This window comes from Pectinophora gossypiella, chromosome Z (assembly GCF_024362695.1).
Source record: "Pectinophora gossypiella chromosome Z, ilPecGoss1.1, whole genome shotgun sequence".
Taxonomy (NCBI): Eukaryota; Metazoa; Arthropoda; class Insecta; order Lepidoptera; family Gelechiidae; genus Pectinophora; species Pectinophora gossypiella.
In genome coordinates this window covers 10,666,018-10,693,283 of record NC_065433.1, presented here as the reverse complement: position 1 = coordinate 10,693,283, position 27,266 = coordinate 10,666,018, and the positions used below count along the sequence as shown (strand labels likewise).

The 27,266-nt window shown below is 40.0% G+C and overlaps 2 protein-coding genes across 2 annotated transcripts in view; one reads left to right on the top strand and one right to left on the bottom strand.

Moving 5' to 3' along the window:
* The window catches only part of LOC126379931 (dynein axonemal heavy chain 6), a 48,516-nt gene that overhangs the window by 14,825 nt on the left and 6,425 nt on the right, over positions 1–27,266 (top strand). Inside the window, exons 30-58 of the mRNA XM_050028948.1 lie at positions 244–399; positions 1,032–1,259; positions 1,617–1,837; positions 2,068–2,279; positions 2,606–2,718; positions 3,112–3,254; positions 3,680–3,872; positions 4,324–4,547; positions 4,663–4,918; positions 5,245–5,435; positions 5,707–5,879; positions 6,515–6,698; positions 7,036–7,201; positions 7,455–7,616; positions 7,991–8,167; positions 8,541–8,737; positions 9,101–9,263; positions 9,416–9,498; positions 9,922–10,033; positions 11,072–11,197; positions 11,859–12,019; positions 12,559–12,700; positions 13,025–13,210; positions 13,552–13,724; positions 14,380–14,560; positions 14,848–15,027; positions 15,380–15,613; positions 15,706–15,852; positions 16,357–16,547. Coding sequence (XP_049884905.1) covers positions 244–399; positions 1,032–1,259; positions 1,617–1,837; positions 2,068–2,279; positions 2,606–2,718; positions 3,112–3,254; positions 3,680–3,872; positions 4,324–4,547; positions 4,663–4,918; positions 5,245–5,435; positions 5,707–5,879; positions 6,515–6,698; positions 7,036–7,201; positions 7,455–7,616; positions 7,991–8,167; positions 8,541–8,737; positions 9,101–9,263; positions 9,416–9,498; positions 9,922–10,033; positions 11,072–11,197; positions 11,859–12,019; positions 12,559–12,700; positions 13,025–13,210; positions 13,552–13,724; positions 14,380–14,560; positions 14,848–15,027; positions 15,380–15,613; positions 15,706–15,852; positions 16,357–16,547 — 5,075 coding nt within the window. The remainder of the gene's footprint in view (positions 1–243; positions 400–1,031; positions 1,260–1,616; positions 1,838–2,067; positions 2,280–2,605; positions 2,719–3,111; positions 3,255–3,679; positions 3,873–4,323; positions 4,548–4,662; positions 4,919–5,244; positions 5,436–5,706; positions 5,880–6,514; positions 6,699–7,035; positions 7,202–7,454; positions 7,617–7,990; positions 8,168–8,540; positions 8,738–9,100; positions 9,264–9,415; positions 9,499–9,921; positions 10,034–11,071; positions 11,198–11,858; positions 12,020–12,558; positions 12,701–13,024; positions 13,211–13,551; positions 13,725–14,379; positions 14,561–14,847; positions 15,028–15,379; positions 15,614–15,705; positions 15,853–16,356; positions 16,548–27,266) is intronic.
* LOC126379929 (uncharacterized oxidoreductase YtbE-like) lies at positions 19,253–26,007 on the bottom strand. Its single transcript, XM_050028946.1, has 6 exons — positions 25,892–26,007; positions 25,538–25,713; positions 23,584–23,664; positions 20,707–20,814; positions 20,211–20,497; positions 19,253–20,117 (listed from the first exon to the last, which is right to left on the bottom strand). Exons 2-6 carry the CDS (start codon positions 25,617–25,619, stop codon positions 19,764–19,766), a joined length of 912 nt encoding a protein of 303 aa, XP_049884903.1. The 5' UTR covers positions 25,620–25,713; positions 25,892–26,007; the 3' UTR covers positions 19,253–19,763.

The window sequence follows — 27,266 nt, the reverse complement described above, 5'->3', positions numbered from 1 at the left end:
CTCAAGAATCATACTGCGTACCTATAGAATACTAACTTTCCGCCCTGCACCAGTTGGTATCGATCGTAACTGGGTCTTATTTTAGTCTTAAAAGGGAGCGCGCGGACTGTCTGTCTTGCTCACACTTACGCGTTAGGTTAGGTTAGTTTACACGGTAAAAATGAGATTTTTGTATGGAGTGTTTGGAAAGTGATATGTATTATTGTAGCATTACGTAATTTTCTTGGTATATTGCGTTATTAGTGCGAGAAGGCGGACCATCAATGGCTGATTTGCGACGGGCCGGTGGATGCCGTGTGGATCGAGAACATGAACACAGTGCTCGATGACAACAAGATGCTCTGCCTCTCCAACTCCGAGCGCATCAAGTTAACGCCTTACGTGCACATGGTGTTTGAGGTAATATATATCCTACGACTACGAGTCAAACTTCTCATCAATAAAATCGAAACACTTCCGGATTTTTGTTCAACAAAACACTACTTTTTTTAAAAACATTACATTAAGAATTAAAAGCTATAATAATATCCAATGTAAAACATATATGTTATGTTTAATTCATAGTGCATACTCGTATTTATTATTTTTTTGATACTCCTTACGAAAAAACGTCGCTAGCAACCCCTTTGACGCCAAGTGTCTAATTTGGTCTAATTAATGTAATAATTTCTAAATAACTATTATAATTATTATATATGACACGATACGGGACCAGAATAGAAAAAGTGAAAAGGTTTTTTTTTAGTCTGCTCTCACGTAGCTCAACGAAAAGAGAAATACAAAAGTGCCATGTTGAGTGCAGTTGGATATAAATTTCCAAATTGGTCAACAAATACGTCAAACCCAGTCTCAATTTCTAATATCTAAACAAACATCTTAATAAACATTATTAATAACTTAAGGTTATTATTAATAAAAAATCTTAAATAAGTCAACGTTAACTTGGGTAGTTATTGAATTTTAGACTTAGTACTATTTCAATATTAGTATTTTAGTTTTATCTTTGTCGACATAGTAATTCCGTGTTGCAGGTGGCAGATCTAGCGCAGGCTTCGCCAGCGACAGTGTCGCGCTGCGGCATGGTGTACATTGACCCCGGCGACCTGGGCTACCTGCCCTTTGTGCGTTCCTGGCTCGACGAGGGCGTCGAGAAGAACCTCTTCAATCAGGAGAACTCAGAGTTCCTTTACGAACTGTTTGGGATGACGCATGTGGCTGTAGATTACGTCAATGAGCATTGCGGCGTTGGAATTAAACAGGTAAGTTTACATCAACTCTGGCTACCGGGGCTACCTGCCCTATTTACCCTCCTGTCTCGTCGAGAGCGTCTGGAAGAACCTCTTCAATCAGAAGCTTGAGAAATCTAAGATTTTTTATTGAGTTTGAAAGGTACGATTATACATACAGAACAAAAGGCCACATCAAAGAAATTCATCTAAAAAGCAATATTTCATTATGACATTTGCGCATATACAAGTAGGTAAGTACGCAATGAAAGTGTGTCATGTCAATTAATACCAAATAACAATATTGCTTTCTAGGTGAATTGCTTGTTAATTAGAGTTTTTGACCTCCCAAGTGACATAGGCAATAGAGTGATAAAGAAATATTTTCAGGTGGACATAAGCAAAATAAACGCTCTATGTTTCCTTTTGGGCGCCCTGCTGTCTGAGCCAGGCGAGCGGTTCCAGGACAAGCAAGCAGTCAAGGTGTACATCGCCTACTGCTTCATATTCTGCTACGTGTGGTCTATTGGCGGAAACATCTTCGAGAACAACAGACGGCCTTTCGAAGAAGTCATCAAACGACAGTTCGAAGAATATGAAGAAGCCGAATAGTGAGTAAAGATGATTGATTTGATCTCAATCATTCCACTGTAGAGACAACTCATACTCTATTTTGCTATTAATTAGCGTTCTAAGACAGGCTCGTTCACCCCATTGCCGACAAATAGTCCATCACTTTCACACACCCTATGAAAGAAAAATTTCATGCGCAATCACTCGTTTATCGCGTCGCCGAAATTACGTATAGAGGCATTTTCAATAATGCACGCTAATATTCCAGTTATCCAGTCGGCTTCAACTTCTTCGACATGTACATGGACACAAAGATGCGCCGGCTGAAGCCGTGGGGGGACATAATCCCCGTCTTCGTATATGACTGCGATAAGCCATTCTTCGAGACCCTGGTGCCCACCATCGACACCGTCCGCTACGGATACCTCTTCGAGAAACTTGTCGCGGTCAACAAGCCTGTCATGTTCACTGGAAACACTGGTCCGTTTATTTTTATTACATAAGTATGTAATTAATTCTCCCGTATCATACGAAAGAACTACGAATAATTAAGCATTTTAGGTATAATTTGGCAATATTGGCTTAACATAAAACCTTAGTTTCATGTAGTCCTGTGCTACATACGCAGGTGTACATCTCTTATCAACAATAGATGATACAACAGATGATCCTCTACATTCACAAAGTTAAGTAAGAACAAAGCTTAGGTCACATTTATTTCGCCAAAACTTAAAAAAATAGATTCAATGCAGCTATTCAATGGAGCTACCATCCAATGGAGCCATCTTATATGTGATAATTTTCAGGTGTCGGAAAAACCGTAATAGCAGCTGAAAGTCTTAAGAAAATGTCCTCCACTGGGGTTTTCATACCTGTCATTATGAACTTTTCAGCGCAAACTAGCAGTTCACGAACTCAGGTATACACACACATATTATAATTATGTACTAATGGGTAAGTCAGTCGGTGGTTATTCTTCTCTCTCATGTGGATTGCAAGGTCAAAGAGCGACTTGATCCACCCTGCGCCCTGGTATCAAGGTTACTATCGAATCGCCAAAATATAATGCTACCACATAGGTACTACCTGTGGAAATCACGATTTAGCAAAAGCACTATAACATTCTCTATTTCACTCACGAAATAGCATTATAGAAATAAATCATTATACAAATTCGATGTAGTTTCTTGCTGTTATAAACGTTGTTCCTTCAATCAACCCACGATTATAATTTTGGTGTCAGTTTCCATGTTGTTGTGTGAAAAAAATACGGATTTATTTTCCATAAACGCATGACACAATATTTTAACAGGAGATGATAGAATTCCGACTCGACAAACGACCGAAGAGAGCGTTGGGCGCGCCGTTGAACAAGAAAGTGATTGTATTCATTGACGACGTGAACATGCCAAAACTCGATGTTTACGGCGCCCAGCCAACTATTGAATTGCTCAGGTACGATAATCTATACATGCTTCGTAACTGTTTCCTTAATTAACATAAATAAAAGGTCTAATGCCAATTTACCAACCAATCCATCGCACCATATCTATCATGCCAGACAAAAGTGAATCTACTATGTGGAACTGAATTCTTATTCTAAAAAAACGTGTTCGTCCGAAATGCGAAACTTTTTCGATTGCACGTTTGTAAACCGTAGATTTATTTATATATCGGGTTTTCCCAGAAAACCAGGACGTAGGTCGTTATAAATACTCAATCTAACCGACAGAGAGATTGTGGACTTTTTGGCACAAATGGCCATTATTTGAGCACTAGACTGATCAACTTGCTGCAAGTTGTCTTATGGTTACTTGTGCTTCTGCCCACCCCATTAGTATAATAACAACAAAATGTATGCATGGTTATACAACGTACAGACAGTTGCTGGACTTCGGAGGGTTCTACGACCGAGATAAGTTGTACTGGAAAGGTATCCTGGACGTGGTGCTGTCGTGCGGCTGCGCGCCACCTGGTGGCGGCCGCAACCCGCTCACCGGCCGCTTCGTGCGACACTTCGCCATGTTCTACATACCCGCACCCAACGCTGAAGCCATGAAGGTCATCTTTAAGGTACCCGCCAAATCATCACCTTCATTGACTATACCTTTTGTTTTATAGCATGGTGCATAGCGCAAGAACTATAAATACCTATCGACTCAACTTCTATGCACCCATTGCTCGATATAGGCCTCCTCTCTTTCACTGGTGGTGAGCCTCGAAATCGGAGCGCAGGATTTGTTCGCGGTTTCATTCATAAATCTCGGGCCCCATCCGTTTTCTTTCCCAGCTTTGTGTGCAAGGAATAAAATGCAAAAAGTCTTTGGTCAGCCCAATTTAAGCGTGTTAATTGTTAGACCACCTAGACAGTGACGATATTTAGTTTCATTTAAAAGTAACATCACCTAACGCTTGAATGCTGTACCCTCAGTTTGTACCCTAACATATTTTTTTTTACTTAAAAGTGATAAAATCTGGTCTAAATAAAATCATGTAATTCACAAAGGACGTTTCATTGCTTCAGGCAATTCTGAAAGGGCACATGGAAGACTTTGTAACGGAAGTGTCGCAGCTCGGAGAACCGATTGTGAACGCGGCCGTGGATATCTACTTAAAGATCTGTGCTGAGCTGCTCCCCACGCCCGCCAAATCGCACTACGTGTTTAACTTGCGAGATTTGTCCAAGACCATGCAGGGAGTACTGCAAGCCAACGCCGCTTACATGCGTTTGCCGCAGGCTATGCTAAGGTAGAGTTTTTACAACTTAACTTGTCTATGAACAAAGAAAACACAGTTCAAAGTTCGATTCCACTAACTTGCAGACCTTGTTAAAAGTGCCTAATGACGACACATCCTTCCCCAGATTATTTTACCACGAATGCATGCGAGTGTTCCACGACCGTTTGATTAACATCCAAGACAAGAGTTACTTCCTTCACCTTATGGAAAGCGTCTGTCAGAGGAACTTCGGGCAACCAATTCTCGATTTACCAGAGGACGCAATTATTGATAAGCCTCCGAGACTTATCTTCGGAGACTTCATCAACTCTGCAACGCCGAAAGAAAACAGAGTTTACGCTGAGATGCCTGACTTGTTCAAGCTAATTGTTGTACTGAAGGTGAGTCATTGCAGGTTTCACGGCTGCCTTAGGAGGGTACAGTTTTGCGGCCTTTCTGTCTGTTTTAGTTACTTGTGAATCCACCCACACAATCTTCTATTCTTTCGTATAGGTTGTAAGGTAAATATGGTAATTTGAGCGTTATTTATCCTTCAAAAAAATAAAAAACAAATTGTGATGAAGGTTTCACTGGAGATCGAAACCTAGTCTACTCTACAGACTACACTCTAATGTAAGCTTTGTTTCGTCGCAATGTCTATCCTAACCAAACTAAAGGTTGTGTCGCAAAGTGTCGGGAATTTATGTATGTCTGCATTATATTGTAGGAGTACCTAGACGAGTACAATTCGACGGCGCGGGCGGAGATGCACCTGGTGTTGTTTGAAGACGCAGTGGAACACGTGGTGCGGGTTGCGCGAGTGCTGCGAGCGGAGCGGGGCCACTGCCTCATGGTGGGCCCCGGGGGTTCCGGCCGCCGCAGCGTCGCCACGCTCGCCGGACACGTGAATGAGTGCAAGTTAGTATGGATCTAATAATTATAACTTCTTATTCGACCACTAACTCAACATTATCAACTAACACATAAGTAAGTGTAATCCGAAAAATGCCTTGATCTCTTGATCTCTTGAAGCGCAGCGAACGCTATCTAGTAGCTATTGGTCCATGCCCTCGATGTAATTCGTACCAGTACCGTTAAATATATTTTTTTACAACTTTATCTAATAAGTGACAATATAATCAAGCTTAAAACTATTGACCTTAGAAGTCCAATGCTCGTATTTACATAGATGTATGGGACTGGAGTTGAAACGCAACTACGACACACCAGAGTTCCACGACGACTTGCGCGTCATGTATGTTCGCGCCGGCATGGCTGGCGATGACACCGTGTTCCTCTTCACCGACACGCAGATCGTCAAGGAGGGCTTCCTCGAAGACATCAACAACATGCTCAATTCAGGTTAAACTTAGCCCATAGTAAACATAAGTAAAATCTGCGCCCTCTTACGGTATTTTTCTGAAGATGTCCAACTGTTATAATGACGCTTTGCAGATTTCGACTACAGTGATAGAAATTGGTGAACTCATTGAGGGTTTGTGACTGTTTCTCTCTAGTGTGGAATAGCAACTCGTATTACAAATTTTAAGCAAGATCGCCAACATTGTGGGCACGTTGACGCACCACCTCACTGCAGCAGGCGGTCTGGCCTTCAATTCATCACGTCCAACCGTAAAGCAAACGTCCTCTTTCGAATTCTTGCTACGTGACGTACGACATACCGATACAATAACCAGATTTCTAAAGACACGTTATAAACTTGAATAAATAATCTAGCAAAAACGAAGATCCAAACTAAAGTTGTAAAATAGGCTTTGAAAGTTAAGTGGTTATTACGCAATGCGTCAAGGCCACGGGCTCGCGCATCCAGATCGGAAAAATCGACGCTATTAGACTCGCTCGAGATCGTGGTTACCATGGTTACGCCCATCAATTTGCTATTCGACTACACGATCCCGATTGCCGAGCCCGTGACTTTGATGCATCCGGCAGGATGCTAGTGTAATAACCGCTTTAACAAAACCTTGTCTTTCTAGGCGAAGTTCCTAACCTGTTTGAGGGCGACACGTACGAGCAAGTTCAGAACGGGTGCCGGAATGACGCAGCCAAAGCAGGAATCAACCCGTCGGATCGAGATGCCGTGTACTATTTCTTCATAAACCGCGTGCGCTCCAAACTGCATTTGTGCGTTTGTATGAGCCCCGTGGGTGAGGCTTTCAGGTAGGTTCACAACATATTATACAGCTGATTTGTCCATAATCCCACGTTGCACGTTGTAGTAGTGTAGTAAGATTATTGGCCACCACAGCGTACGTGTCATAAAAGAAGATCCGCAGATTTTAATAAAACCCAGCGACAACTAATAATAAGTCAACATTACTCTACTCACTCGACAAAATGTATGATAAATTGCGCTCGCTCAACGGCCCAAACTCTCAAGATCATCCGCTTCATATATCGTAGAATGAATGCGATTTTGTATATAATTTTACAGAAGCTATCTATGGGCCTGAAGCACTTATGAGAATAAATGATTACCGGATTGGTATACCAACAGGCGTCGCTGCCGCATGTTCCCGTCGCTGGTGAACTGCTGCACGATCGACTGGTTCACCAAGTGGCCGCCGATGGCGCTGCTGTCGGTGGCCCAGCAGTGCCTGCAGCCGCTGCAGAACCAGGACATCATCGACAAGATCTCCGTACTCTGTGTCTCCATGCATCAGGTTGCTACTTTTGTTTCCCATTACGGTCAAGTGCCGGTCGGCTTTAGATAACGTCGACTTGCCTGAACGTTCTGTAAAGCTATTTGGGAATGCGCTACAGTGTAAGGGGAAAGTTATTACGTCAGATTTCTCTTTTACTCTTGGTGTCTTTCCATAATGATATCTCGCTTTAATTGAAGAGGGAAAATGATTATATCTATTTATTTTCCTAACTACTAGTTAGTTATGCTTAGAATTGATATTGTTTGTGCAGGACGTGGACGTGATGACGGACCGGTTGTTCGACGAGATGCGGCGCTACTACTACACGACACCGAGCAGCTACCTCGACCTGCTGAAGCTGTACCTGCAGCTGTTGGACAAGAAGCAGCAGGAGATCATCCGCGGCAGGGACAGGATCTCCTGCGGGTTACGGGTTAATATTACCCCCCTACCTACACTAGATGACACTCAAGACACTTTACCGAAACGTCAAAACTATTTGTATGGAAATAATAAAGTGACGTCATCAAAAAAAGTGGTCAAACGTCGTTCTTGTAGTTGTGTTATGGGTTAGAAGACAACTTAGTCAAATTATATCATTTTAAAAAGCGTCAAAATGATACACATTTCTTTTCAGTTTGTATAGAAATACATATGACGTACCAATAAAAGTGATTAATAATGTCGTCCATGAGGACGACGATTCATATGTAGGTCAAAAATAAAAATTAGTAGATTTAAAGTTCATTTTAGACGGTTTCTGACCCAATCATTGAGTCAATTGTAAAAACTATATCTGATTTCAAGAAATTGTACGAGACATACGACGTGGTGGGTGTGATGGAGCAGCAGGTGCGCGACATGGAGCCGGTGCTGGCGAAGAAGGCGGAGGAGGGCGTGGCCCTCGTCAACCAGCTGCGCATCGAGCAGAAGGCTGCCGACGCCGTCAAGAAGGCCGTGTTAAAGGACGAGGCTGAAGTCAAGGTGACCACACCACTAGTTGCGAGCACACAAGTGTAAATAGATCTTATCTTGTGTGCCCTTTAAGTGTCCTACTGCTCGGCAAAAGCCTTCCTACATTGGTACCGGAACCTGGAAGGAAAGTGTCTAAAGTCATATGATAAATACAAAATATTCAAATTTGTTAGTTAAATATGTGTAAATACGTAGATCACAGTAGTTTATTTTTTCTCTACCCGATAACCTAACGGCAGTACTTAATAATATCTACCGAAATAGTTCAGAGACCGGCTATTTTACAGTTATCAGAAAGTGGTTCAACAAGCATTAATGTCATACATACATACATACACACTCACATTACATTTCACTATAATAACCATTTAAATTCCATTAGATAAAAGCGGAAGAAGTGAGGCAGATTGCCGATGAGGCGAAGGCGGACCTGGCGTTGGCGATGCCGGCGATGGAGGCCGCGCAAAACGCACTCAAGGCACTGAACAAGGCTGATATCAACGAGTTGAAGGCTTTCCAGAAGCCGCCAGCCCTCGTGCGCTTCGTCATGGAGCCTGTCTGCATCCTACTGGGGGCTAAGTGAGCTTAATCTTTTTGCCTTGTTGAACGCACCGAGTAAACCGACGAGATTCTGCACTCGACCGAGTAGGTACTTGGTGCGTATAGCCAAAGGAAAATCTACCTTATCATGTATTGAATGTATTTTTTTCACATGCGTCAAATGTTTACTCGTCCAAGTGTTTTAGTGTTTTACCGTTTTAGATTCAGCGCAGAGCAATAGACGAATTGGTGATAATTATAGGAGTTAATTTCAGTATGCAAATTGGAATAACACAGAGTTGGGTTGGTTAAACGCCTATTTACAACCCATTGTAAGTCATCGGAAGTTACTGCATATGACAATAACATAAATAAATACAACTTTGCTGTTGTCTTTCGCAGGCCTGATTGGGACTCTACTAAGAAGTTATTAGCGGACGTAAACTTTATCCGCAATTTAGAAGAGTACGATAAAGACCACATTCCAGACGCGACGCTCAAGAAAATAAAAGTTTATCTTACCCATAAAGATTTCAACCCAGACACCGTGGTGAAGGTTTCTAAGGTACCTTTCCTTTTTAATTTTGCACTTGAACGGAAATACCGTATAGAATCATACTATGAGTTAACATTGCCATGTAAAGAGCAACAGATTAAGTTAATCAAGTTCTTTATTCCTCTGTAGTTTAATGCAAAAGGATTGTATTGCCTTTTCAGGTCTGCCGTTCTATGGTCCTGTGGGTACAAGCCGTAGACATGTACGCAAAAGTATTCAGAGTGGTAGAACCAAAAATACTAGCGTAAGTTTCAGGTTTATTACTCACTGATAGATTGTCTGATAATATAACTGCCAAGTAACTGGTTAACGTGGGGTATTGTTATGGTCGATAGCCTGGTCCCTTCTCAACATCAAATTCATCATTTCCATCTTAGGACTTCTGTATCAACAGAGGCTGCAAGTCGTCTTTGCTTACTTGTCGCTCTGCCCTGCCTACCCTTGGATTATGGGCGTGAGTTTATGTATGTGTGTGTAACTTTTTGATAGCACTCTTATCTGTTACTAGACTAAGCGATACTTTTAGGAATATGGTAAGTTCCTAACCGATTACAAATGGTGTAGACATTTTATTATTTTGATAGGCAGGAATGCGAGATCGAGCATCATAGTGAGATAACGTGACTTGTATTTTTACTGGCATTATCATTAAATCTGTAATGTGCAGGCACAAGGAAGCCGCTCATACGTTGAAGAACGTAATGGCAGTATTGAGAGCTAAACAGAAGGAAGTCGAAGCTATCGAAGCGCAACTCGCCAAAATGATGGACCAGCTTCGGGTATGACTCTTGCTACCTTCATATCTTATAAATAACAGCTCAAAGTATATAGCTCTATATGGGCAAACAGTAAGCTTCCGTTAAAAACATTGTTGCCAACAAAATGATGTCATTATGTTTAATATTTTCCTTCGTTAGTTTCATTCTCGTCGACTTTTTCCTTGACTCTAATTTTAGTCAACTACTAGTAATTGTTATCGCTTTACTGGCCCCGATTCCTGCAGACATCTTTTAATTTTACTTTAAGTTATACCTGTCATTTTCTTATCCGCCGAAAAGGAAAGGGACGGATGATTGACAGCTCTTAATTTTAGGAAGAATGAGTAAATAAATGAATAACCCGGGCGAATTTTTAGACGGTTGTTTTAGATTTGTGCTTAAAATTGACGTGTGTTCCATAAATTTTATGCTTGTCGATTACCCGTCCCTTTCCTTTTCGGCGGATAAGAAAATGACAGATATAACCTAAAATAAAATTAGATGGTGTTTACAGGAATTAGCACCAATGTTTATACAAAGTTGACTGTTCATTCTAGCCCATATGCATGACTGACACTCGCAGGGTTATATGTAAACGAGCTCTCTTCAACAGACACTGGCTGGCATATCAACTCGCAGCTCAAACAACTGGAAAGATTTTTTGCACTAAGGTTTTGGAAATTACGCGTAATGGGGTAATTTAACTTACTTCTGGGAAAGATATAGAAAATACTTTTTTTGACGTGTCTTATTTTGTTTGCATTATTTACTTGGCGGGACAAATTGAGAGCGTTGAGGACTCTCCACTTAATATAAAATTTAAGGCAACAGGTCTGAATGTGCCATTTAGGCGCGATCTCGACTCGGAGAGGATTATATTTGGAAAAATTAATCGACACTAGTAGGCTTATAGCGATAAGCGCTGAATAAGAGAAATCGTCGACCATGCCGGCGGGGTCGGTATCGGGGACTCAAAATATATAATGCACCATTAAATTACATACTTATTTTACAATGGTCACAAATTTGTGGTGCTTAATGCGAGTTGCGTGTTATCAGGTAGTGGAGGAGGAGCGCGAGCGGCTGCAGGCTGACGTGGACCTGGCGGCGGCGCGGTTGCTGCGCGCGGGCAAGCTGACCCAGGCGCTCGCCGACGAACAGACACGCTGGGAAGACAGCGTCAAGGTTCCGGCTCTTGTTCATCCTAATCAGAAATAAAATCAGCGTAGAGGAGCTGACCCGAGCGGAGATGTGCAGGAGTCATCCGATCACCGCGAGAGACAGCCACTGTGGTTGAACATTGGACTCACGATCCGGAGGTCCCGGGTTCGAATCCCGGTGGGGATATATCATAAAAATCACTTTGTGTTCCCTAGTTTGGTTAGGACATTACACGCTGATCACGTGATTGTCCGAAAGTAAGATGTTGATCCGTTGAACCCGGTTACTACTTACTGATGGAAGTAAGTAGTCGTTACGTGAGCCGTGTCAGAGGCCTTTGACTGACACCAGGGTAACGGTAAAGTAATCCACCTCACAACCCACATGATAGTAAAAGACCGCAAGTGAGAGACGCTGCACGCTATAATTGATTGTACCGCTGTCACCATTGGATTTGCCGTTGGAAAACGCTGCCGCTGCACCACCATGTGGAAGGCTCAACAGTCAACACAAACCCTTGGGCGACTAATACTGTTGCACCACCGCAACGGCGGTGTAAACGCTCTGACGGACCACTTATTATTCCAACGTAGGACATCCGTAACTTATAGTACTTAGTACTTACTTTTTAAGAAAACATACTCTATAAAATTTTTCCTTGGTATCATTTGAAATATTCATTCAGAGAGCGACAGAGCTGCTGGTCTGCACGACAGGGGATATAATAATAGCGGCCGGGTGTATCGCGTACTTCGGCGCCTTCCCTTCGCATTACCGCCGCGAGCTCGAGACGAAATGGGTCACGCAGTGCCGCCAGCTTCAGATACCTTCTTCTGACACTTTCGAGTGAGTTAGTTTAAATACATATACTGCAAAAACGACATTCACAAAATTCTGCAATATACTAATAGACTAGAGCCCTATCTCTCACAAGATTACTCTGGTGTTTTAACAAAACGATCAGCGGACTGTAAAAGTAATTATTGATAACTTGGAAAATAAGAGAAAAGGGCGTTGTCAACTGTTCCGCCGAGATCGTGGCAGTGTTCTCGTATCGGCGCGCAGACCCGTTGCTGTAGCATTGAAAAGGCGCGCAGGCACGCTGCTACTCCTTATGCCGCTCTTAGGTCCGAGTGGGTTTAAATGTCACGACAACTCATATAATATAATCTCGAATTACGCCCTTAGTCCCTAATGAGTTGGGCAGAGCCACAAGTAACCAGAAGACAATTTACAGTCACCTGTCCTGAGATTGATTAACAAACCGTATGGTACAATTGTTCCGCCCATAGTGGACGTTCATCATATGAGAAAGGTCAATCCCTCTGTTGGTTTTTACAACAGTTTACACAGTCCAGCATAGAAGCAAGCATGTTGTATTTCAGTTTGATAACAATAATGGCGGACTCGTACACGGTGCGTACGTGGAACTCGCAGGGGCTGCCGCGCGACGCGGTGTCCACTGAGAACGGCATCCTGGTGACTAAGGCCGGCCGCTGGCCACTCGCCATCGACCCGCAAGAACAGGTACCTCAATATCTTGACGCTTCGCTATCTTATATTTTTTGCTCTCGTGTGGGTTGTGAGTGAGTCAATGGACGAACCTCATCAACCCTAGCGTGATCTTAGTGTGGTGGCGTGTTGTAGTATGCTATTGAAATATTGAGGTCATTTCAGCGCTTATTACTATCGGCCCACTAGGGACCGCTTTTTCCAAACATAATCCTCACAGACGACGCTTTAAGATGATGTTCGCACCCTCAGTTTGGGAGCCCTTAGTCATGTCACCACCTAGTGCTAAAACTATTTCTTTCAGTAACTTACACTAAACGTATTGTACTTAATATCCAGGCAAACAGATGGGTGAAAAATATGGAAAAGGACAATGGTCTGCAAATAATCAAGTTCACGGACCCATCCTACTTGCGGATGTTAGAGAACTGCATCCGACTCGGCTGGCCGATGCTCATCGAAAACCTCGGGGAAACCGTGGAGGCCACGCTATCACCTGTCCTGCTCAAGCAAACATTCCTTCAGGTACCTAGCTTCTTTTATAAGAAGAATATTAAAACGATATTTTAATAAGTATTAAGAAGGCCCACAATAGACTACTTGATAGCCTAGTCAGTATTCGAGATACTTTTTACAAAACGTCAAAACGAACGTTTTCTTTGGAGTTTGTATGGAAATACTGCCCTGGGATGTGATCAATAAAAGCGGTCAAACGAACTCATTTTAATTCATAAATAAAATTCGAAAACAAGTCGGGATTTATAATGAAATTGATTTTTGTTCTTTGATTGGCTTCTTTCATCTTTGATCCAGTCAAATACCCTAATGTTCGGTGGTGCTTATTCTCACTGGTTGACTTTGTACAGGCGGGGCGTTTGCTGATACATCTGGGCGACAGCGACATTGAGTACGACACCAACTTCCGCCTGTACCTCACCACGAAGCTCGCCAACCCCCACTACCTGCCCGAGATCTGCATCCAAGTCACCCTGGTCAACTTCACCGTCACCCTCTCCGGATTAGAAGACCAACTCCTTGCGTTAGTCTATCTCTTTCTCAATCACATCTTTGCTATCATTCGCAATTTGTCAATCTTTTTCACATTGCACTTACCAATAAATACGAACTTTCATAAAGTATGCTAGTTTTATTACATAATTTTTTTTACGTAACTTAGCTACTAACACACACCAACGCCTCGGAGTACATTTACTACTTGGCCGAACAAATTTAATTTCACCCTAGTATTGAGAGTTGGTAGTTTCATAGTCTTAATAGTTCTAAAAGCACTTTACGGTACTGAACTCAGTACTGAACCATTTCACGTACTTCTTATAGGGTAATGCCGGTTGCGGACTGCAAGATAGGTCAGTTTAAGCATAGCTCGCATAGTTGACGCACGGAGACATAACAGTAAAATGAAATGCATCACGTACTTTTGGCACATGAACAAAACAATCTTTGAAAGGAATTGATTATTAACTCGTGATCATTTCACATCAGCCAGGTAACGAAGAGAGCTACTACTCTTCAGTTTCGGTCAATTACCTACTTCCCAATTACATTGGCATTACACTTTTGAATTTGGCCTTGTTGAAGCTATGTTCAAATACAGTATCGTATGTGCTCTATTCTCTCGATTGGGAATATAATTGTGAGCTTAGATTTATTTTTGGAGTATCTGATTATAACAGAGACGTGGTGCGCCTAGAGCGGCCAGACCTGGAGCTGCTACGGACGGAGCTGATCGTGCGCATCAATACGGACAAGGCAACGTTGCTTGAGATCGAGGACAAGATCTTGCGCATGCTGTACGCCTCCTCCGGGAACATTCTCGACGACGAGGAACTCATCGAGACCCTCAATGAGAGCAAGGTACCAATGTTAAATCCCTAAAAAATTGCATGAAGCTTCTGTTTGAATCACTGCTCCCGATGATGCAGTCAATGCTTTCCAAGCCACATGTATTACTAATTTTATAAAAAGGAAGGCCTTATTCGCATGTCTGACTCATCAACGCAAAGCCGAATTTGCTAGAAGTTTGAGTAGAAGTTGTCTTGAAGGACGCTTCTAGATACTCCGCAGCTACAGGAACAACTAATAATAATCCCTTACCACCTGTATTTCAAATAGAGTTTTCACAATGATGAGTATGCTGATAGGAAACTGCGGAAATTATCAACGCTCGTCTGGAGGAGACTGAAGCGACGGAGATCAGCATATCAGCGGCGCGCGAGAAGTACCGCACGGTGGCCACGCGCGGCGCGGTGCTCTACTTCGCTGTGGCGCAGCTCGCTGACATCGACCCCATGTACCAGTTCTCGCTCAAATACTTCAACCAGGCACGAACACTCTTTATTTGTACCACAACTCATGATGTCCCTATAAGTATCTAACAGCCATGTCGCGCGGTGGTCTCCCCCTACTAGAATTTAAGAGATGGGATCTCTATTATAAAAGAGATAGCGGCAAAATAATGTTTTCAGAAGTAAGGTAGAAGAAAATCTTGAAAAAAGTAAAAATGGGTCATATAATCATATCTCCTAAACCGTACATGATCGTGGAACATACATGGGGATGTTCTAAGTAGCTATTGACCCCTCTATCGTTTTGAACGTCAACCTTTTCACCACCATGAATAATAGTATATATAGTTAATATTTTCTATTGATATGTTAATGTTTACAATTCTAGATATTTAATCTGGTAATAGAGAAAAGCGAGAGGGCCGAAAGTTTAGAAAAGAGGTTGGAAATCCTGCACCGTGAGATCACTCTGTCGGTGTACCGCAACGTGTCGCGGGGCCTTTTCGAGAGGCATAAGCTGGTGTTCAGCTTCTTGCTAAATATGGCCATCTATATCGACGCCGGACTTGTGAAGCAGGATCAATGGAATTTCATATTACGCGGAGCCGCCGGCACTAAAGTGGTAAGTAACATTTTGTTTCTAAAACAAGCTATAAGATCTCAATACAGGGACAACAAGACTCGACTTCTTAATCAATTGATGTTGTTTTTAAGGTACCACCGAAAAAGCCACTCCTAGAAGCAATGACCGATCAGATGTGGTTGGCAGCACACCATTTGGAGGAATGTGATGAATCTTTTCAAGGCATAGTCGAGGATTGCCTGAAAAAAATACCCATTTCTCTGGGGTCTTTTAGTGTGGTACGCAAATCTTTTATAATTTCTTTATCAGCAGAGTTACCTGCTTATAATAGGAGTGCTTGTCAAGCACCATCGCAATGAGCTTATTTTTTTCCTAAAACGAATTAGTAGAAATGTGCCGTCTACGGTTTTGGCCGATTAGTCGGCCAATTGTCCCAGTAATTTGAAAGAAAATACTGTTACTGAAGTTTCAAAACATTGATATATAACTACGTCAACATCGGATATGTACATGGAACTATAAAAAACGTATTGAACATCAGCTATTTATTAATTCTGATTGTTGTAATTATAATTTAAATTAATTTTCGCTGAGCTATTATTTCTGGTATTTTCAGCATTTTGAAGCTAATCTTTATATTCAATGCAGACTATGATATCGGCCAACTAGTTGGCTGTCCTGACTAGTCGGCACATATCTAGTAATTTCAAATGGCTATTTCGCTAGTCTGCTATTAAATATATTACAAGAGTAACCTACGAAATATGTTTTATTCATCATAGGAAATACACGTGGACAAGACCAATAACAAGCCACTGACAAAAGATTGGAATACCATACTGACACCGTTCGAGAAGCTAATGATAGTGAAATGTCTCAGAGAGGAGAAATTAGTATTTGCCATAGCTCAGTATGTGAGCACTAGCCTGGGCCAGGTCTTCATCGAGAGTCCTACTGTACAACTGAACACACTGTGAGTACTATTTAGCATTGGTTGAAGTCTTTACGCCCAGGAAGGTGCCAAATAAATCTATCGAGCTCACGGGAGTGGTTCTGTTCGAAGCAGGTACTTCGGAGACTTAGGATAAAGAATAATACTACGTACTACCTATAGAATAGTCACTCTCCGCCACGCGCAATTTCGTATCACCCCCGACTGGGTCTTCCTGCTGTCTCGCTCGCACTTATGCCTTAGGCAGCACACGGTAAAATGAAATGGGAGTGTCCGGTGTGTGTTAAACCGGCGCGCCGAGTGCCTTGTATGAATCTCGCTCTACCATCTAACGTGTATTTGAGCCATAATTATAAAAAAAAACCTGCAATTGGGCCTGATGGTCCTTCGGGTTAGAATATCACATTGATAGTCGCAGCTTTTTGTTCTGAGCTCGCAGCAGTAAAAAAAATAGAATGTCTATAACTCGCATATCGCGCGCGCTGTCGCTGTGCCTATAACCAATAGAATTTATTACGTAACCAATTAAGTTGACATACCTATGTAATTATGTACGACGTCACGCGATATGCGGGCAACATGCTACGGGTAAGGTAAGCGACCCCGGAATATTACGGGATAGGTAAACGCTCGGGCGATGACTTACGACAAACATCATAACAGAAAAACGTCATTTAGGTATTAAATTTGGTACTTTTATTACATAGTGGAATGATCTTTTTTATACATAATTATATTAGGTATATACGACTAAATCAAATATATAATTTTGGACAGAGCACCGAACACGTAAGCTTAAAATATTTTAAAATTATTTATATATGCCAGAATTATCTGCGCAGAAATAGTAATAGTCTAAGTCTAAGATCACAACATCGCTTAAACCTAGACAATCCAACCTGTTATAATTTAATACCAACCAATATAGTAGACATTTAATATTGACAACATTTAACATGTTTAAACAACCTTTAAACGGTTTTAATACTATCGACGACGTAAACATTAAGAGTAAATTACAATATGGAAGGACAACAGCACACACGTGTTTTTGATATACACTTCTCATCAAAAAAATCGAAACACTTCCGTTTTCATTGTTTCTGTCCGAATTTAACACAAAAAAGAATTCATACGATGAAAAAAAATACATAAATGTATAGCTGGCAGTTTGGCCATTACAGTAATAAGCGAAAATTCTAAATTCAAAATTAGAATTTCATTTGTTTATCTTATAAACGAAATGAATCACTGTTTTGAGACAAATGTGTGTTTAGGGTTGGAGTACATTTAGCGTTTAAAAACTAAAAATTGGCGCCTATCCTTAAACTTTTTGTTTTTTATTTCAATACTGTGACTTTGGGACGTCTGAAAAAAGGTTTTTTTCTAAAACGTATGGATACTTCGCCCACAGAAGCCGCCCAAGTTGTGGCATTGCTGGATTCTGGCCTTAGTCAGCGTGTTGTGGCTGCAAGACTGCATCTAAGCCTGTCATCTGTTCATAGAGTCTATAAACGTTATCGGGAGACTGGTTTGTTCACGCGCCGTTCAGGATCTGGCAGGAATCGGGTCACTTCTGAGCGAGATGATCGATTTATTGTAACAACTTCTTTAAGAAATCGACGCCTTAACGCTTTTCAACTGCAGCAGCGGCTTCGTGTTGTACGAAGGGTGGCTGTAAGTGACTCTACAATTAGAAGAAGGTTGAAGGATCGTGGACTGGTACCGCATAAGCCAGCAAATGGGCCGAAATTAACTGCAGACCATCGAAGAGCGCGCCTTAACTTTGCACGTGAGCACCTAAATTGGTCATACCTACAGTGGAGCAAAGTTCTCTTTTCTGATGAGTGTAAAATTATGCTGTATGGTAACGACGGAAGGAACAAGGTCTACAGAAGAGACGGAGAACGCTATGCACAATGCTGCATTGAAGAAAAGGTCAGCTATGGTGGCGGTTCTGTAGGTATGACCAATTTAGGTGCTCACGTGCAAAGTTAAGGCGCGCTCTTCGATGGTCTGCAGTTAATTTCGGCCCATTTGCTGGCTTATGCGGTACCAGTCCACGATCCTTCAACCTTCTTCTAATTGTAGAGTCACTTACAGCCACCCTTCGTACAACACGAAGCCGCTGCTGCAGTTGAAAAGCGTTAAGGCGTCGATTTCTTAAAGAAGTTGTTACAATAAATCGATCATCTCGCTCAGAAGTGACCCGATTCCTGCCAGATCCTGAACGGCGCGTGAACAAACCAGTCTCCCGATAACGTTTATAGACTCTATGAACAGATGACAGGCTTACATGCAGTCTTGCAGCCACAACACGCTGACTAAGGCCAGAATCCAGCAATGCCACAACTTGGGCGGCTTCTGTGGGCGAAGTATCCATACGTTTTAGAAAAAAAACCTTTTTTCAGACGTCCCAAAGTCACAGTATTGAAATAAAAAACAAAAAGTTTAAGGATAGGCGCCAATTTTTAGTTTTTAAACGCTAAATGTACTCCAACCCTAAACACACATTTGTCTCAAAACAGTGATTCATTTCGTTTATAAGATAAACAAATGAAATTCTAATTTTGAATTTAGAATTTTCGCTTATTACTGTAATGGCCAAACTGCCAGCTATACATTTATGTATTTTTTTTCATCGTATGAATTCTTTTTTGTGTTAAATTCGGACAGAAACAATGAAAACGGAAGTGTTTCGATTTTTTTGATGAGAAGTGTATTTGTTACCTAAATACCCGTGTATACCGCCTAAATTGTCGTAGAATAGAGTTCCACACAACCTTAACGTCGTAAATAAATGTAGGTGTAGTTAAAAATATCCTTTAACAATATTCAACATTCATACATTTGAAAAAATGGACATGGGTCAGTAGCATAGAGAAACACGGGTCTCCGGAGGATCAGACGGAAGTAGCCACAGCGTTTTTTCTAGATACCTAGAAAACTTTCTGCCAGTTTTTGCATGGGGGGCAAACAGACAGAGAGCGCCTGCCTATGACTACTCCTTTCCCCGTGTTGCTCTAAGGTAATAGTTTTTGTTTATAATTTATGATAGAAAATTCGCTATAGGCGGATAATATTAACTTTATAGTAATTTAGAATGGTCTATCGACCACACAATGCTTCCTAAATCTATGACCCGAAAGATAATTTGCTTCCTGTAAATGATTTTATTTTTTACACCCTGTTGTTACAATTTATAATATGGAGCTGTTGTTCTTTACAAGTTATTGTTTAAGTTACGATACTCGGGTCCCAGGCGTACTTAATGTTTTTTTCTCCTAGGGCATCAAGAGCCTTCATATCCTCCTCTGGGATCCTGAATTTTAAAGAGATGTTTTCTTTAATGCGCGCAGCATTGGAGGACTTGGGAATAACGGCCACATCCTTCTGCAGCGCCCACACCAGACATACCTGGGCGCAGGTGACATTCAATTTCTTGGCGATCTTCTTGACCACTGGATCCTCGAGCAGTGTCTTATTTGCGGCTGATGCTCCACCGAAAGGGCAATATCCTTGCACCACTATTTCTTTCTCCTTGCAGTATTTAAGAAGCTCATCTTGGTGGTAATATGGATGCCATTCCACCTGTTAAAATTACGTATTGTATTGTACATATTAAACTACAAAATAATCATTATGGCAAAAATGTTTGTTATCTAGGTATATTTCATTAGTTACCTGGTTAACAGCTGGTATGACGCTGTGGTGTGTAAGCAGCAGTTCAGAGAGGTGGCGCACGGTAAAGTTGGAGACGCCGATGGCGTTGACCCTGCCCTCGTCGTAGATCTCCTCAAGGCTCGACCACGTGCTCTCGCGTAGCACCTTGTTCCTACCATCGTCAGAGCGCAGACGAGCAGTTCCAGGAAAGTGAATCAAATATAGATCGACATAGTCGAGACCCAAGTTTTTCAGCGACTTTAAGTAAGCTTTTTCCGTTATCTCCTTGTCTCCGTGTTCCGATGGCGCTGTGCACATAATATTGTTAATTTTAATAATTTCTTATACCACACCTATGTAATTAATGTTTACGTCGTTGGAAATTTGCATAATTCGGAGCGTCTTCAGTTTACAAACGCAGAGCTTGATGGTTGCTGAAGACGTTCGTAAACTGACGCTGCACCCTGTTTGTACTAACTTGATCATTCAATGTAAAATAGAAGGGTTCAATACTTACAAAGTTTTGTTGTAACAAATATGTCGTCTCTATCCAGCCCGTACTTGGGCAAAAACGTTCGGAGTGCTGCTCCCAAATGGCATTCATTGCCATAAACAGCAGCCGTATCTATAACCAAAGATACAATATAAACATCTAAGGAGATCATCGGCTCTCCATACTTTGGCCGGCCCAAATTCGAAAGTGCCGGCCAGAGAAAAAAAATGTGTCGAACCTTTCGAGTACATTGCTGTGAACATTTTTTACTATGACACCAGACGTGTATGACCATTAGTTTGGCTTTAATTGGATTTTAAAAATCTCGATTTTTCATACATTTTGTAAAAAAAAATATTATGTCCGTTGGGAATAAAAGGGATACAGACGAATTACAAAGGACCGTTAGAACATTTATTAGTATGGCGCCAAACTTCTATGACCATTATTTTGACGTTTATTGGACTTTCCGTTTTGGTTAATATGTTAAAATGCCGGCCATCGAATTAAATACGTCAAATCTGTCTAATAGTTGCTTCTCAATATTTTTTAATATGACACCAAATATCTATGACCATTATTTTGACTTTTATTGGAATTTACGTTTTAGTTCAAATGTGAAAAGTGCGGACCACCAAAAATACCATGTTGAGAGTATCGAGTAGATACCTGTTAACATTTTTTTCTATAGCGCCAAACGTGTATGACCATTAGTTTGCCTTTTATTGTATTTTAAAAATCTTGATTTTTTTTGTTTTGTTTAAAAATAAAGTGCTTTAGGCAAAACTTGCGGTACGGCGGATTACAAAGGACCTTTAGAACATTTAATAATCTGGCGCGAAACATTTTTGACCATTATTATGACTTTTATTCGTCTCTCTTTCCGTTTTGGTTCAAATGGGAAACAAAATAAGTCAAATCTTTTGGTAAACGACTTGAAACGTATTTTTTTACTAGATTACCAAATATCGACTTTGGCTTTTATTAGACTTTTTAAAAAAAACTTTTTTTATATACAATTTAACAATGACAATAAGTAGAGCTTTCCCTATGACTAGTTATTAGTCAGATAAATACTTTGTGTTTTTGTTTTGTGTGTTGTTAGGTGAACTTCTATATTAATACTATCTGATTTTAGATATGACGTTGGCTGTAGTTTTTGCATTCGACTCAACGTTACGGAATAAGTTTAGGTCGAATTATGGTATTGATTCATCTTGTCCGTAGATGGTTACCACCCTCCAAAGATATGCTTGCCATCTAGTGACGAAACTCGTATTTTGGCATGACATCTGAAGTAGCTGTTAGGGAAGACAGGAGTCGGGCAGTTGTACTTTGCATGTATGCCGATCACAATGTCCTGGTGCTACTCGGCCGACATAGCATCGTGCCTCACTTTTCTTAAAAAAAAAATAAGCTTCTAAAGCGTGTATCACCATCAAGTGAGATAGTGGTCAAACGAAAACCTATTTTTGATTAATAAAAATGTGTCCAAAGACGACCACGATATTACGCCTTTACCTGCATTATCGCCAGATAAAACTTTTTTCGCCAAAGTGTAGGTATCTATGAAAACTCCAGATTTTTGAGAAATCTAATTGAGTTCAAAATAGTGGTCATAGACGTTTAATGTCATAGTAATAAACATTCTGACGATCCTTTAAATAACGCGCCTGTCATATTTTATTTTATAACAAAATAAATCAAGAATCGAGATTTTAAAAATCCAACAACAGCCAAACTAATGGTCATACACGTTTATTGTCATAGTGAATAATGTTTACAGGTATCTTCTCGATAGTTTGGCATGTGTTTTTGCTGACCGGCACTTTTCACTTAGAAACTAAAACGTAAAGTCCAATAAAAGCCAAAATAATGGTCATAGACGTTTGGTGCCATAATAATAAATGGTCAAAGGGATAAGTTTTAACGGGATATACCAATATTGTTTCTTGGCCGGCACTTCACATTTTCACCAAAATGTATGAAAAATACAAGTTTATTTTTTAATTCGAATAAAACCAGAAATATTGACGCTACGGCTTTGGTGCCATAGTAATAAATGCTCAGATGGATAAGATCTAAGGATATACAGGGTGTTAGTGACATCGTAACGAAAACTTTAAGGGGTGGTTCAGGCAAGTATGGATTGGAAAATAATTAAAAAGAAAAGAAAAATTTTTATGAATTTTTTGACACGAAATTCCACTTGATATCAACTCAGAATCATGGTCTGAACCATCCCCCTCGGTATTCGTTACGGTGTCACTAACATCCATACCTACTTATATGGCTACCGTATGTACTTGTACGGGGTGTAAGTGTCATCGTAACGAATACTGAGAGGGATGATTCATCAGATTATTCTGAGTTAATATCAAGTGGAATTTTCCATCGCAAAAGTATAGAATTGAAAATAATTTTAAAAAACTAAAAAAAAATCATGAATTTTGCGACGGTAAATTCCACTTGATTTTAACTGGGAATCATGGTCTGAATCAACCCCCTCAGTATTCGTTACGATGTCACTAACACCCAGTATACCATTATTGTTACTGGGCCGGCACTTTACATTTTCACCAAAAATGTATGAAAAACACAGTTCTTTTAATTCGAATAAAACCGAAGATATTGACCCTACAGCTTTGGTGCCATAGTAATAAATACTCAGACGGATAAGGTCTAACGGAATATAGCAAAATTATTTTTTGGCCGGCACTTTGACTTCTGGGCCGAAATCCGATTATCTCCTTTGTAGTTAAGCTAGAAGTCTATTTTTTTAACAGTTTATATGTTTTTATAAGAAAATAAATAAAAAAAAATGTGTTCCATAGCTGGGCAACTCTCCTTAATCACCTGGAGGGTCAAATGTTAAATAAATTAATTATAATAAATGCTTGCCAAACATTCTGTAGCCTGCGTCCAATGCCCAATCGACGGCATTCATAATATCAGTTTCTTGCCTCACCCTGTATGTCCCCACTGAAACAAAACACATCACCATAAAGATATAAAAAGATAAAAACATAAAAATGATTTATTGACAAAAGGTAATTATGGGAAAAACACAATTTCATAAAAGGACATAGCTACTATTAATAAAGTATATTCTTTGAAAAGGACGTATTGCGCCTGCCGCACGTTTTGCGAAAAGGACTTTCTGTGACTAAACGATTATAATGTCTTTAAGTAGGACAGAAATATAGCACATCACTTGATATAGGTCATTGGTATACAGCTTAGTATGAAAGAGACAAAGGGATATGTCGTGTTACGATTTACAACAGGTTCCTTTAATGGTCTAGGGCAAGCAACAGGGTGAAAAATAAGGTAAGGGTGTAATTTATATTTGTGCTAGTATCAGGTGCCTAATTACATACATACATACATAAACTCACGCCCGTAATCCCTAATGGGGTGGGCAGAGCCACAAGTAATCAAAGACAACTTGCAGCCACTGTTGATACGATGTCGTAAGCTGGATATGATGAACCTTATGGCCTAATTCAATACCAAATTAAATCATTAATGTATAAGACTAGCTGAACTTACTCTTGACTATGTTGCATTTATATAGCATTACTGAACAATAATACTACATAGGTAGGTAGGTACTCCAGGAGAGTGTGGTCAAATTAAAGCTATAAAAGTAACAAAAACAAGCTCATTCGTACTTCTACTACCTTATAAAGTTTTTATTCTCTTGTATTCATAATATTAGTTTCGTTTCATGTGCCAGGTACATGCGCGTAACTTTTCACTCCCCTTTCCCGGTATTATCTGGGCCCAGAGCTTAAATCAATGCAACATTTAAAAATAGACATAAAACTTCCATTTTCATCTGATGATGGATACATTTTCTAGTCTGGAAAAAGCCTTCGTATACTTAAAGTCACACCTGTATCCCTGTGGGGTGGCCAGAATTTCAAGAACATCCTGCAGCTACTCTATATTCATCCCGAGATGGATATACCTCATGGTGACAGTTATCAATACATCACCAATAACTTATAAGCCTGCCTAGGCTTAATATTGTTTTTGCTTAAGGAGAATCTACATAAACCCAAATAAAAATGCAGCATCATACCTTCAAAAGGCTATTGTTTTATATCAATCATCCTTCACCTTACTACAAGGATCCTACTAGAAACAGTTCATGCTTGTTGTTTTTGACAATACGTAAAGCTATTGCACATACTCTGAACTTGGTTCTAGAGCATATGTTTATTATTTAAAAACAAATTTTGGATAAGTAAATAATACGAGTAGTTGTAGCAGATCAATATACCTAGTTCAAAAGAAAAATCTCCATAAATACCGAATGTTTTCTTAACTTATCCATAATCAATTAAATAAGAAGAAATCATAATTAAAAAACAAAAAACTTGTTTGCACAAAATAAGACAAAAGAAATATGATACAAATCTGTGGAGAAATAAACTCAAACTCGACTACCGATGACTTTATTGAGTAATTACATGTTCAATTTTGATGTTGGAATATGGTTTTATGAACAAAAAGTAAAAATAAGTTTGATAATTTTATATAAATTAAGAAATAAAACACTTGAATAGTTATACCTATAAACCTATTCAACATTTTAATATGTTTAGATAGCTGTTAAGTTAGATCAGTTGTACAGCAAAATGTGCTGAACACACACAAAGATGAACTAAATGAACCTAGATTGATTGTTCATTTCATTAATTATCACAAAATGTTTTAAATATCAAACAGAAAGGGATAGATATATGAACATAATTTTCCTTATTGAATATTAAGCCTAAAACTTGTAAGTAAAAATGTGTAGCAGGCAAGAGACTAAATTACAAAAAACAATTAAGTAGGTACTTACATCCAACAGCAGGCATGTGCGTGCCGTTGTTGAGGGTAAATTTTATGGTCCCGAAGGACTCGATGGCGGGCGCTTCAGCCATCCTTTTTTGCTCACGCCTGGTGGGGACAGGCGACGTTTCTGGTCTGGGCCACTCGTGGTGCTTCCGGATTACTCGCCGTCTCCGTATCCTGACGCTTTTAAAAAACTTTGGAGCTTAAAACAGGCACAATGTGCCTTACACTTTAAAATAGTCAATTCAATGGGTTAGTTATTTAAATTCGTAACATAAAAACAAGTGTAGCTCAACCGATCACTAACATTGACTGACTGACACAGATTTTAGCTGCATCGATTGATAGCCCGTTATATTACCTAGATATGACCTAAATACAGTTCGCCGGAACACCTATTTGAGGTCTAGGGTTGTTGTAGTAACTTCGTCTACGTAACGTACATGATTAAGTAAGAGCAACCGTAAACTACTATTGCACAAGCTTATAGCTTTTTTGGTTATTCGATGTCTGTCTTTTTCTAATACGGTTCTGTTTGTCGAGAGAAAAAGAGACATGTAGCTAAGTATTTTATCGAAAAACGGACAACCGACTACACTGCATCGGATTATTTTGATTTGACAGATAATGGGTAGCCTATACCATCAATCTGGTGGCGCGGCGCATCAATAATTATTGAAATTGAAGAAAAAAATTAGGTACCTACCTACTTTACTCAGAAATATTTTTAGAAAATCGTGAAATTACCAGGCACTTAAATTACAATGAGATTCACTGACCTTTTTCAAATAAAGTAGGTACCTACTAAACTAGATAAACTGTTCATCTCAAAGGTTCATCTAGTCGTAAAATACTTATGAAATATTCTAAGTCCCTATAGCATGCTACGGTTTATTAACCGTGCATAGTATATATACCTATTTAGCCATTTATATAATATAATAGGCAGCAGATTTACAATATAGAACAATCGTTACACTACACAATCAATCTGACATCAGTCTCAGGGGAAGTATACTTGACAATGAAGCATATTAGTAGCGCGTACTCACTTTTAACTTTAAATACCTAGGTATCTGAAGTGAAGCGATAAAAGTAATGTTTATGTTGATATGAATGTAATGCACGTCATTTCAAAGTGCGCTTTTGCGACGTAGTATAATTTTTTACTACGTCGTATTTTTTAGACGGATATAAATATGTACAGCGCCGTCTATATTGTTTTTGAAGAACGTAGCCTGGAAAAGTCCCTCCTTGCAGCTGGGAAATTGCAGATTTTCTTCAGACTTCCTTGACATTATGGGTCAAAGACCAAGCAAGTACTTGGTCTTTGTTATGGGTAGTTATTTGAAGTTAGTTCTTCGAACACCGGAAGTCAATATCATTCTTGATTTCATTATAGTGAACCAAGAACCAATGGCGTGCGTGAACTCAAAAATATCCGAATCTTTTGTAGTTTTGCAAATATTTAGTTAAAACTTCAGTCGCCAATAGGTAAAGTCCTAACTGGATATTTGCAAAAAGACCAAAGATTTAGGATATTTTTATTTAATATTAGATTTAGTAATAGAATGGAGCACCGATGTAATAGGTATTATTCTTTATTTGTTCTTTATTCTATGCCGGTGTTCCAAAATTAGGTAGGTATAGACCTACCTACCTAATTTTTGCACCCTACCTACCTACCAAGATCATTCGGTGTATCTAAAATACTTCTAGAGTTACCTACACTGTTC

Coding starts and splice junctions, on each gene's coding strand:
- LOC126379929 (XM_050028946.1), bottom strand. CDS start 25,619: ATGGCTGAAGCGCCCGCCATCGAGTCCTTCGGGACCATAAAATTTACC. Junction 20,815..23,583: donor CGCAGGCTACAGAATGTTTG/GCAAGCATTTAT, acceptor CTTTGGTTATAG/ATACGGCTGCTGTTTATGGC. Junction 20,118..20,210: donor TCATACCAGCTGTTAACCAG/GTAACTAATGAA, acceptor TAATTTTAACAG/GTGGAATGGCATCCATATTA.